The following is a 12,095-nucleotide window of genomic DNA, read 5'->3' on the forward strand; positions in this document are numbered from 1 at the left end:
AGGAGAAGAATATTGTAACAACCAAGTTGCGTTACTACCATGTTACTACCAATCAATCTCACCGTTCGATCGATTATATTGATCCAACGGTTATATTTATTTCCATCTTTGTATAGTCATGATTTCCTAAATTTAATATTTTATATTTATTTCCACCTTTATATGGTTATGATTTCTCATATTTAATACTTTCACTTTAAATTTGAGAAATAATGACCATACAAAGATAGAAATAAATATAACTGTTGGATCAACATAATCGATCTAATGATGAGATTGATTGGTAGTAACATGGTAGTAATATAACTTGGTGGTTACAATATCCTTCCCCTATATTATAACCGTTAGATTGACAGAAATCAACAGTTAAAATTTGATAGTAAAAAGTAATAAAAAAAATAATAAATATAACCTCCCCTATAAATTACGGCTTCCTATAAAAATTGAATGGAAAATATAGGAAACCATAAACATGCAATGCATCACCTTTTAAACTACAACGAACATAGTGATTTCGAGTTAAACAATAACTAAATATCATTTACCCTAATAAAATAAGGAAAAAGCATTTTTTGTGATCTTTCAATTTACATGCAAAGCATTTTTTTTAATAAGTATGAGACTCACTATTATTTGAGGCCAAAATGAGAAAACATTTTTTTGAGATATTCCAATTGATTCATCGCTTTGTGCTAATTCGATTCGAGTCTATCGCAAAATTAAAATTTTAAACCCCTCCCAAAGACAATAATAAAAAAGATCGAATATATACTTTTATCCCATGAAATAAAGTCTTAATGAATACGTGGTGGCCAAAAGCTACAACATATATTTATGAAAAGAAAGGTTTACACTCTACATGTACAATATGCATAAAAAATTGTGAAAGCATAGAAGAACGTAGAATATGAATTAATGGGAGAGGAATTAATATTTGAAAGGAGAATAGCTTGTTGTGCAAGTAGTAGGAAAGCCCGCTTTTTATCGGTTTGTCTGTTTTAGTGAGTCTATTAGAGGACATGGCGATCCATATTCCATTGTACTCTTTTGCTCCGCTCAACTTTTCACAAACAACACCCACACGACACAAAGCAAGAGATAACCGATTGAAGCGAGCAAGAAAGAAAGAAAGAAAGAAAGAAAGAAAGAAAGAAAGAAACCCTAATGTTGGAACGTAACATTTGATCTGACTCTCGAAATTTTCCTTCACCTTCCTTCGTTTTCTTTCGTTTTCATTCCATCGTTCATTTTGTTTTTCCCTGAGTGATCGCGAATCTTCCTCCGCCTCCAATTTGATTTTCGAAAAACCGTTTCCACACTACATGGCGAGTGAATCCGGCATGATAGGTCCTTCAACTCCGTCGTCGAATTCCGTGGAGTCCTACATTGGTTCCTTCATCAGCTTGATTTCCAAGTGCGAAATTCGCTACGAAGGTGTTCTCTATTTCCTTAACTTCCAGGATTCCACCATTGGCTTGCAGAACGGTACGTTGACGTAACATCGCGTTTTGTTAAATGTGCAACGCAAGAATCGTATATTTCATTTTTGCCATTTTAAATGATGCTGCGGTACTTTGTTTGAGTAATGTGGATGATTTAGAGCTTCGTTTTCTGACGCTGGCTTTGATAGGACGAGAAATGTTTGATTGGTGGTTTTGATTAGAGATAGTTAATGCCTGTTTGATGATAAATTACTAGCTTTACTGTGATAGTAAGATGTTATTTGGATTGAAAAAAAAAATTGATTAGAGCAATCATGGCTATTCTGTTTGTTAAAATGAAATAATCAGATGCTTAAAGTTTTAGCCAAGAGGAATGCCATTGAGTAAGTTTGGGTGGAGATTGGAAATTGAACTCAAGATAATACAGAATCTGCTACTTCAGACTTAGGAAACTGAGCATGTTGGTGATGCTGTTTGGAATTTGGAATTACTTGGAAATGGATGTGCTTAGGTTATTAGTATTGGCTGTATGCCTAGAATACTGATGATGGATGGAGATTGAAGAATTAATAGGTTGACGATAACATGATTTTATACTTTTTCTTCAATTTGTAATGGGAGCAACTGTCATTGTCCTAGGACGGCAATGTACAACTTATTCATGTTAACTCATACTTCTGCCTTTTGACAATTTGACCTTGGTGAATTGAATTGTATTAATTTTTAGACTGATGGTATTTATCAACTTGTCTGCACGCTGCTCCTTCCTTTGTAGTGGATGCATGCTTGAATTTCCACCTCTATTCATTTTGTAAACTTAGAAGGATAGGGGCCTATGTTGATTTCTTTACATTACGGAAAACATGGTTTCTTGTCTTGATAAACTTTACTTAACCATTCCCCCTTCTGTTTCTCTCTTTCCACTTGTGTTGATCAAATTTTGCCCTCGCCAGAAAAAATACCATATTTGAAATCATGATTACAGATGTATGTATAATCACCTCATGGGCAACTGGGCATTTGTATATATCGGCAGGATTTTGCAATTGAATTGGATAGCCGAGTTATAAGCTATTGATAGTTTGTTTTGATTTAATAGGCATTAATGCAAATATCCTATAGTATGAGCATCCTTGTCTGCATGAGGTGATTTCTTGTTTGAAATATATATACTTAAAATCTTATTTTTATTTACACATGGGATTGAAATTGATATTAGATATTTTGTAACTTTAAGTTGGGTTTATTATGTGGCAGTCCTAGTCCTTGTCTCATTCTCCTGAAAGTTGTAGTTGTTTAATGTGAAAGTTTCTTTCTAACATGCGAATCCTTGTAATATGAGATTACAGTTAGTTCCTACGGAACGGAGGGAAGAAGAAAAGATGGTCCACAAGTTCCTCCAAGTGATAAAGTTTATGAATACATTCTTTTCAGAGGAAATGACATTAAGGTAACTCTGCATTTTTTGATTGATTTGCAATCTGCTTCTAAGAGAAAGAAGCATAAGGTGGAATGTTTCTAATTTATTGCTGGAAAGTTTCTCACCCCACCTAGTGGAATAAGGTTTGTTTGATGTTGTTGTATTGCTGCGAATTGTCTTGGTTTTGGGGTTCTAAAATGTCATTCTAATTTATGAATAATTTGTGATCGGGGCTTTAATGTTTTTCCTTGTCCTTTTATTCATTCATCAGCTAGGTTTTGTGAATCATTATCTTTTATAGAATAGAAGAAGTTTCCGATGACGTGCATTGTTTTCAATTGAAATATTGCTCAAACTTAAAGTTGTGTGTGTAATTGATGGATTTTGGATTCCTTCAATTTATCGGATCTTTCTTTTCTCCTCTTTAGGTTGATCATATTCTTTTTGGTCAGTGATGTTCCATATAAAACCCTCTTCAAAAAGATTGTTTTTGCTTTCCTCTCACTTGTTCTTGTTAAACACTCATCTTCTGGGTTTCAAACTAGTGGCTTACTTGGCATCTTTGTTCTTACTGGTTGATGGCTACTCAAAAGTTTGTTGGGAAATTATAATGAAATTCTACCAATGAAAGCCTGCTGAATGAAGGTTTGATCAATTGATTGGTCAAATCCCTCTTTTGAGTTTTGCTAGACATATAAATTCTACTACAATGGATAAAGGTTGAGTTCTATCGGAGTGGAGTTTTAAGAATTGAAGAATAAATAAATCTATTTTGAAAGTATAGAATAATTAAGACTAAAGCCAAATGAACTGAAGCCACTAGGATTGGTCTAGTGGTGAGGGGTTTGGGTAGATTGTAAAGGTTATGTGTTTAATTCCCATTTGTATCCACACAAAAAAAAAGAAAAATGAACTGCACTCCATGAAACGGCCATCTGAAATTGCGGACTTATTTTACCTCTAATGAATCTAATTGTAGGGTGGATATCTGATCAATAGCAGTGAAGCTGCCATTTGGTCATAAGAAGTTGTGCTGTATACATGCCAACTATACTTATCTAAGCTGTGTATTTTACCATTTCAGAATTTGCAGATCAAGCCCTCCTCCACATTTGCCAAAGAACCAGAGCAGATTTTTAGTGATCCAGCTATTATTCAGGTACTTAATGTTTAAGGACAATACATCATCAACATCCTTTTTTTTAAGGACAGTAAAAAAATAAATAAAAAATCATATTTCGGAACACATCTAGTTATCAATGTATTTGTTACTTGTTTTAAATCGTTTGTCTTTTTTCCTTTACAGTCACAATATTCTGGGGTATCAAGTTCTCCTGCGTCCTTTGTTGGTGGGAGAAGTTTGACAGAATCAACTCAAAGGCAAGATACGCCTGCTTTGTCCAGTAAAGCCCTTCCTGTTGGGTTGCCTTCTCATCAATCTGTAACTCAGCTGGGCTCTTCAAATCACATTGCTGCTACTCAAGTTGCTAGTCATCCATATTTTTCTACAGCTATGTATTGGCAAGGACAATGTGGGACATCAAGCAACAGCTCTCATTCTTTGCCACAATCTAGTTCTCTTCAATCCCCATCAGTGGTATCACCCTTAGCAAGTCAGAATCGGATGCAAACTGCAGAAACTCAGGCACCTACAAAAGTGGGATGGACAACTTTATCAGAGTGTGGTCTACCTGTATCTTCCCCTACTGCTTCTTCTCTTGTAAATCTGACTGGTTCACCTTTTCCTACCTCTTTACCAATTTCCAATCCTTTTGATACTCCATCCCTTTTGTCTACTAAGACACCTATGCCATATTCTGCATCCATGACTTTTGATGGATCAAACATGCCTTCGTTTTCTTTACCTCTCCAAGACCTTAGTTCTATTGAAGGTCAAATATCTGGAAAAATTTGTCCTGACCCAAGACCACTTTATGCTGGACATTCCGACGTTCATCCTGCTTCTTCATTTGTAGATTCTACTTCAGTTCCCTTGCCAACACCTCCATCTTTTTCGACTCTAGATCAATTTGTACACCGTGGAGAACAGTTGTTTTCTTTAACACCGAATTTGACCCCTAATAGGAAGGATGTGGGTTCTCTGACTCCAGCATCTTGTGGTTCCTCTGTATTAATGCCTTCTCCAGCATCTAGAGCACCATTACTACCACTACCAACTTCTGTACACAAGGTTAGAAAATTTCCCCTTGTTCTTTTTGGGGGTGGTGCAGGTGGGGTAGGGTGAAGAAAGATATTAGGGTTCATTATATTATTGTATGGCTTCTCATTACCTGTCTATTTTATAAATCACAATTGCATGCAAATAGTTGTATGCAATGAGTTTCTTAATACTGACTGTATGTTTAAAAAATAGTTTAATTTTATCTAGAATAGATCAACCTCACATGCTTTTCTGTTCATTTGTAATTTTAATGTTGTTTGGATTGAACTGAAGATCTTCAAGGATGTGTGGACAATTAGAGATAAATTCTTCCTATTAAACCTGCAATCCTGCTTTTGTGAGGGATGGAAAAAATGAAATTAAATAAAGAGATTGTTAACATTGAATGTCTTACTCAAATACCAAATTAACATTCTAACATGGCTCTGCTTAGTGGGTAGTGCTTGTGAGATTTTACAAAACTTTTTCATTGTTCACTGGTCATGAGTTAATGAAAAATCTTGCTCAAAATACCAATTGCTGAAGTTGTCACAAGTGTTAAAATTTTAGCAGGAGTCTGATTGGTTTGTGAAGAATGCTTCCTTTAATGTGTAGAAGAATATTTATTGTTTCCCAAATCCCGTTTTGAAGCTACAATTTTTTTTTTGTCAAATTGAGAATAAAAATAGGTATGTTAGCTAAAATTTTGTGGGTTGCATGCATCTTACATATTTTGTTGGGGTTTCACATGTGTTATTCACCTATCATGACAAAATAATACAGATAACTTTGGTATTTACTAATTTACATCTCACTATTTTTGGCCAACTAATAAATTAGAGCCATAAAATGCAAGTAGACCAACATTTAAGGTTGGATGTAAGATTTTCTATTTTTACACGTGTAAGTTGATCATTTACCTCTTTTAATTATTATTACATGGATAAGTATTTGATAGGGCCCAAGTGTTGTTACTTGTTAGTCGGAATAGTTACTTAGTTAGTTATAGCAGATACGGAGCTAAAGTTGTAGAGAGAGGAAATTGGATTAAATACGAGAAAAGGGTAGAAGAGTGGCCATTCTGATTTCTTACCATTTGAAAACTGAGCATTAGCTCTTTTGTTGAAAGGAGAAACCCTTGGAACGAGGATTCTCCTTTGTTCTTTGCTTGTAATTCAATACTACCAAAGTATTCTTTCTCACTTCTTTTCTCTGTTTTTCTCATCTCTTTTTCTCTCTGTAAACTCAGAACCCATTTCAGGCTTCCTAACAGTATTTAATTTTAGTATTTATTTATTTATTGATTGATTAATATGTGTATAAATTTCTAGTATTGATGTATTGTTGATTTTTGCAGCCTCAATGCTCAGCTTCACAGTTCACTGAAGAGTTTGATTTTGAGGCCATGAATGAAAAGTTCAAAAAGGATGAAGTATGGGGTTCTCTTGGAAAGGCAACCACAAAAATAGTAGGAGCAGAGGATAATGCTTCTCCTCTCAGTTTGGGCGACAACGAATGTCATGGGATGATACCAAACCCTAAGGTAGGACTTGGTATGTTTCCATTTGATAAAAATTTCCTCCGCTTGGTTTGTTGAAAAACAAGGGGAATGATCCGTTTACAAACTTTTTTGATAAATTTTTACAAATTACACTATCTTTTCCCGGGAGAACATAGTGTAGTTTGTAAGAGTTTGTAAACAAAAAAGTTTGTAAATATAACCTGCCCCGTAAAACAAAGACATAAGTTGTGAGGCATGTGGTTTTTGGCAGTGTTTGAACTTGAATGAACTTCTATTGTTGCTTTTGATTGCAGTCTGCATACGAGAAAGATGACTTTTTTGACACAATTTCTTGTAACTCTATGACTCGTGGAGTGAGGAATGGACGAAATCGTTTATCTGAGAGAATGAGACTGGATACTGAGGTCTGCAAACACATTAATAACTGAAATTGTTCAGTATGAAATTATCCTAAAACTACAATGTAATATTGATGTATTGTTTATCTGTTTCCTTTTCAGACATTTGGCATTTTCCAACAGAGGCCGAATGTTGGTTATGGTGGCTATGGTGCTGGACGGGGTGAGAATTTCAGGGGCTCATATAATTGGGGAAGGGGTTATGGCTATGGTAGGAGAGGGCGTGGCCCAAACTTTCCTTTCTAGTTATGGCTATCGACATTTTCTGTTGATCTCCTGTCCGCCAAAGCTCCCCGTTAATTTTGCCTATGCCCTTTGTATGTTCTTGGGCTTTATGTCAATGATGTTAACATGTTTTTGGAACTTTAATGTCCGGATGCTGGGATGTCAAACTTTCATGCCTAGTGGTCTGACGTCTACTTTCAAGTAATTACTGTCTATCTAGGAATCAGTAGCCTGAGGAACTCCTTACTCTTTTGCTCCCCTCTTAAAAAAATGATATATTTTCCTTTTTCCAATTTTTGGTCGTACATATCCATTGGTCAGTAGTTCAAGGTCACATTTCAAAATACCTCCTATGGTGATGTTTCTTCCGTAAAATTTTGGGAATCCCACGTTTTCTGAACTTAATTTTTGGTTATTTATTTTTCTAGCGTTTTAAAGTGGGCCTATATTTGTATTTTCCGCTCTTCGATATCTTCAGTAATTCTTTTGAAATGTCATTGATTTTATGACGCATTAAATTAGGGTATTGTTATTTTTCTAATTAATTTGTACATTCCCCAATTACGACCGCTGGTGTTATTGCCCTTATATTTTTTAGTAATTTTATTTTGTCTTATCTAGATTTTTTTTTTGTTTTTTTTTTTTGTAAATTGTCTTATCTAGATTTACTTTGTAAGCAACGATGGTCAGGTTTCCTTGTCACCGTAAGTCGGCGTCTACTATTTTGTAATTAATTTTTTTCCTTTTTCTTTTCATATATAGTGAATTCGGGGCATTAGAGTACGTGATGATCTTTTTTTTTTTTTTTTTATCTTAATTGAAAACAGTGGATTAGGCGGCGACAGTGTTCACGGTTATTGGAGCGGGATGGTGGGCCGGTGGGACCTCATGTAAGGCCCAGTCTGTTTTTGACTTTTTGGCATATTACTACACCTGATCCGATATTGGATTAAAAATAAAATTGCTACCTAATCGATATTCTCTCCAATAGTATCTTTCCCTAAGCAGACGGGGGGACGCGGGCGGGCCGGGGCTGAAATTTTCTTTATTCCATTGAGAACTTTTTTTTTTTTTTTTTTTGGAGTTACCCAACCTTAATTACCTCTTTGAGGCGAGTTGGCTCCCTCCGGTATCCCCACAAGCTTCGACTCTTTGAGCCGGCTATGAGACTAATCCGGAGAATTCCATTGAGAACTTTAAACGAGTGTAAAATATGGATTTTTTTAAGCTGATAATCGTTAGATTAGAGCCGTGATCATTTGCTTTTGGGAAAGTTTGTTGAATAAGAGCAAGCATTGGAGTCTAAATTGTGTCCGGCAGACTTGAAATATGACTGCAAATATTTCTGCATAGAAAAAAGGTAGTCAATTTTAATGTGATCTCATAATTGAGAATTGAATTTTGTTCTTGAAATGCTGAATAGGACCCGGCATCCTTCAGGAAAGAAATATGATCTAGCCTAGTTTGGAGAATCGTGTCTTTTTTTCTGGCAAAATTATCATTCCTTGCGTGGCGTGCAACTCGTAGTATTATTTAAAATTCAATAAACAATTATTAATCTATGCAGGTGGGGATACAAGATGAGTTACTATATGCGGCAGTCACTACCTTGCGTGGTCTGCCACTTGTAGAATTATTTAAAATTAAATAAAACGATGAATGCAACTGGCAGTTGAAAAATATAAATATAAAACAAAAATAAACAATTATCAATCTATGCATGTTTACAAATGAAGTGTCTCTTTCGTTTGGTGTAAGTCAAAAAATAAAGTTATTCCTTGGGACATTGGATAAGCAAGTTAATGAATTTTAGTTGCCACTGGCACCTCCTTTTACTTAACAAACTCTTGAAATTTAGTATTCCTTTGGAAGCCTCTTTCTGGAACCGGTCTGGGATCTTTCCCTCAGCATAGTAAGGCTTCTTTCTAGGTGTAGTTGATAGTCTTCAACCATTATATAGCATATTAATTTGCATCAAAATGAATGACTCTGTTTTCATCTTACCGTATGTTTTTTTAAGTAAATATCTCAATGGTGTCACCCCTTTTGAGCGTGTATTTTGCGACCCTGTTCTGCTTGATTGGTCTTTATTGTTGACAAAGCTGAACCAATTACCGAACCTACTGTAACTATAACCAAGATGGCTGAGCCGGCATAAGTCCCCCTTTTGACTAGGTAGCACTCCCCATTCAACCACCCCACCCCATACGGCTGCATCTTGCTCATGCTTGTTGCTGTGATTAATAAAATAACTGCAATTCCAAAGCTAAGCCTGCCAAGCATGACCATTTCCAATCTTACACTTATTATGTTTAGTCTATTTCAAAGGAAAAAAAATATAATCTCTAGATTTATTATGTTTTCTTATAAGGAAAAATGTTTCTTATTTGAGACAGATCAGCTGACCCTTGTTTATTCCACCCTATCTCTCTTTTCTAGCCATGTGGTCTCTCCCTCCAAAAATAAAATAAAAAAAGATTCAACTTGCCAACCTGTGGCCAATAATGACAAGCCACATGGCATGGCACACAGTTGCATTAAAAATATTATTTCATGGTCGAAACCAATACATACCAGAAGAAAAAAAAATCGGTTTGACAACTAGATTGGATGGTGGTGTGTCCACTTTCTAGGACTTTGTTGGACAAATCAGACTTGTTATTAGAGAAAATATGTCAATTCTAACATGTGAATAATGATCATGTACAAATCAATAATTAAGCAATCTGGTTTGTTTTCAGCAATCTGTTATTGTTAAATGTGAAGTAACAACTAAAAAAACAGATATGCAAAAGATTGATGACCTACCAAGAGATCAAAAGCAGAAGCTTTGCAAGGACAGGTATCTTATACTGTGCGTTTCTTTTCCTTCCTGAACAAGAATTCTTGAATAATATACAATTCCCAATGATCTGGGCCAAAATGAAACTAACCAAAGCTGCAATACCCAATCCAAATGCTTGGCTTGATGGCAAATAACATAGTTTTCCATTCCATCTGAGATCCTCCTTCTGCAACACAAATAATGCATCAAAACTAAATTTTTTATTTTTTTTTATAATAAAAAGGGCAAAAACTCATGACTACAAAAGACTTAATAAATTCAAGTGAAGGACTCATTATGCACTACCTTGTTCCTCTTAATCTCGGAGGTTATACACAAGATAAAGGAAACTAAGCCAAGCGAGAGGGAGATAATGATGGAGAAGATCACTGTGAATTTCCACCTAGGAGGACTTTCCATGATGGGGTGGTGGTTTCTGTGAAGATACTTGAGAAGAGAGAATAGAGAAAAAAGTCTTGGAAGTTACTCAATAAACAGAAAGATGACTTGGTTGTGCCTTGAAGGTGTTGGCCATCTCCCTCTTGTTTGAGTTCCTTCCTTTGTAGTGGTTGAGACTTCCTTCCCAATATGTCTAATTGTTTTGAGGGAGATACCATTCCTAACTGCATGTAGAAACAGCTAAAACTTTTCCATTTGATTTGGAGCTGGTCAACCTCTTCCTGCAAATGGTTCTCTTACAAGGACAGAGATAAAAGCTCAAGTATGAGAATCTCCCAAAACAAGTGACAAAAAATAACCACAATAGTCATTAATTATTGTATATATAACACATTAACAACGGTTATCTGTCAAGAATGGTCAATTTATTACAATGATTATGCTAATCTCCTTTATTTATATTAATAAGTATATATTATTACTTGCCACTTTTATAGGGTAGGCTTCTATTCTATCGGTTCATGCGGTGAAGGCTCTTTTTATGCCACTTCTCATGACATAAGAAAAGAAAAGAAAAGTCTATATTCTCACGTTTCAACCCAATGTGACAAAAGAAGCCTCTTTGTGAAGTTTCGGTGGGGCCATTGACACAAGTTGGAAAACTAAAAACAAAGGTGCCAGAGGTGGTGCTATTACGTTGTAGATTGGCATTACCCTTTCGTGATTTGAGGTTCTTTCGCTGATGTTTCCTCAAATTTTCACTCTTTTTTAATAGATCAGATTCGATTCCATTGAAAGACATGTGGGCTTGGGAGAAAGTTTCATCATCGGCGTCTAAATATTCTTCATATTGTAAGTTCCGTTTAAATTTGACTTGGATTTGTTTAATTGTTCAAACCCAATTCCCAAATCGAAGTGCTTTGAAGTGCTAACGGATTGCAATGTTAAAAAATTGTAGCTTTCTTCGCTTTTGAGAATTGCAGATTTAAATATTCAACAAGCCATGCAATTGGGTACTGGAAGAATATTAATTTATAGCTTCTTTTTCTTCCTTGTTCATCTGGGTCACGTTGTGCTTCCCTTCTTCAGTCACCTTCCCTGAAAGAAAGAAAACGAATTCAAAATGTTTTGTTGTTGATAACTATTGAAGGGGTATCAACTAGTACTACTACTACTATTCAATTTGTAAGAGCCATATCAAATTTCAGTGATAGTGGCCCCTCACCAATCACCAATCACCAATCACCACTCACCAGAAACAGATAAGGATACTTTTTCTGTGAGTGCTACCCAGTTAGGATCGCTTGCCTTATTTGTTTATTGTAATTTCAAAGGTGAAAAAACTGTTCCCATTACTTCTGGTTGGTAATTAACGACCCATTTTTATTATTTTTTTAATTTTTAATGAAGATTATAAATTTGCATTTCCGAGAATGTCTTTAACACTTTATAAATTATTGAGGTTTTGGAGCTTAGCTTTTACAACATGAGAAGAATATCTTATTCTAGTGAGCAGCTAATTACACTTCACACGAACATTTGGTTTGGGAACTTTGTCTTGTTTGATCTGGAGTGCTTAAAGAGGTGCGAGTTCCTCTTTGTTGATAAGGTGTCTGTCTCATTGTGTTGGGAACTGTCACCCAAGGAATGACAGATTGCCATTATGCCATGAAAGACATTTGGAGAATCAGAATTAATGTAAAC

General features: G+C 35.3%; 2 protein-coding genes across 2 annotated transcripts; one reads left to right on the forward strand and one right to left on the reverse strand.

Moving 5' to 3' along the window:
• The first annotated feature begins 1,322 nt into the window (after positions 1-1,322).
• On the forward strand, positions 1,323-7,731 carry LOC133288083 (decapping 5-like protein). The gene is made up of 8 exons (XM_061485781.1): positions 1,323-1,485; positions 2,792-2,892; positions 3,947-4,021; positions 4,248-4,285; positions 4,660-5,053; positions 6,381-6,566; positions 6,839-6,949; positions 7,046-7,731. The coding sequence occupies exons 1-8, from the start codon at positions 1,323-1,325 to the stop codon at positions 7,187-7,189; spliced, it is 1,212 nt and encodes a 403-aa protein (XP_061341765.1). The 3' UTR covers positions 7,190-7,731.
• A 1,328-nt stretch (positions 7,732-9,059) lies between these two features.
• Positions 9,060-10,719, reverse strand: LOC133288086 (protein MODIFYING WALL LIGNIN-2-like). Its single transcript, XM_061485782.1, has 3 exons — positions 10,299-10,719; positions 9,977-10,179; positions 9,060-9,440 (listed from the first exon to the last, which is right to left on the reverse strand). The coding sequence occupies exons 1-3, from the start codon at positions 10,410-10,412 to the stop codon at positions 9,206-9,208; spliced, it is 552 nt and encodes a 183-aa protein (XP_061341766.1). The 5' UTR covers positions 10,413-10,719; the 3' UTR covers positions 9,060-9,205.
• Between the last annotated feature and the right edge of the window lie 1,376 nt (positions 10,720-12,095).

The sequence above is a fragment of the Gastrolobium bilobum genome, unplaced genomic scaffold (assembly GCF_033153095.1).
Source record: "Gastrolobium bilobum isolate Gb01-03AN ecotype WA unplaced genomic scaffold, APGP_CSIRO_Gbil_v1 utg3205, whole genome shotgun sequence".
Classification (NCBI taxonomy): Eukaryota; Viridiplantae; Streptophyta; class Magnoliopsida; order Fabales; family Fabaceae; genus Gastrolobium; species Gastrolobium bilobum.

Coding starts and splice junctions, on each gene's coding strand:
- LOC133288083 (XM_061485781.1), top strand. CDS start 1,323: ATGGCGAGTGAATCCGGCATGATAGGTCCTTCAACTCCGTCGTCGAAT. Junction 2,893..3,946: donor TCAGAGGAAATGACATTAAG/GTAACTCTGCAT, acceptor TTACCATTTCAG/AATTTGCAGATCAAGCCCTC. Junction 5,054..6,380: donor TACCAACTTCTGTACACAAG/GTTAGAAAATTT, acceptor TGATTTTTGCAG/CCTCAATGCTCAGCTTCACA.
- LOC133288086 (XM_061485782.1), bottom strand. CDS start 10,412: ATGGAAAGTCCTCCTAGGTGGAAATTCACAGTGATCTTCTCCATCATT. Junction 10,180..10,298: donor CCGAGATTAAGAGGAACAAG/GTAGTGCATAAT, acceptor TTTGTGTTGCAG/AAGGAGGATCTCAGATGGAA. Junction 9,441..9,976: donor CTTCTGCTTTTGATCTCTTG/GTAGGTCATCAA, acceptor CATGCTTGGCAG/GCTTAGCTTTGGAATTGCAG.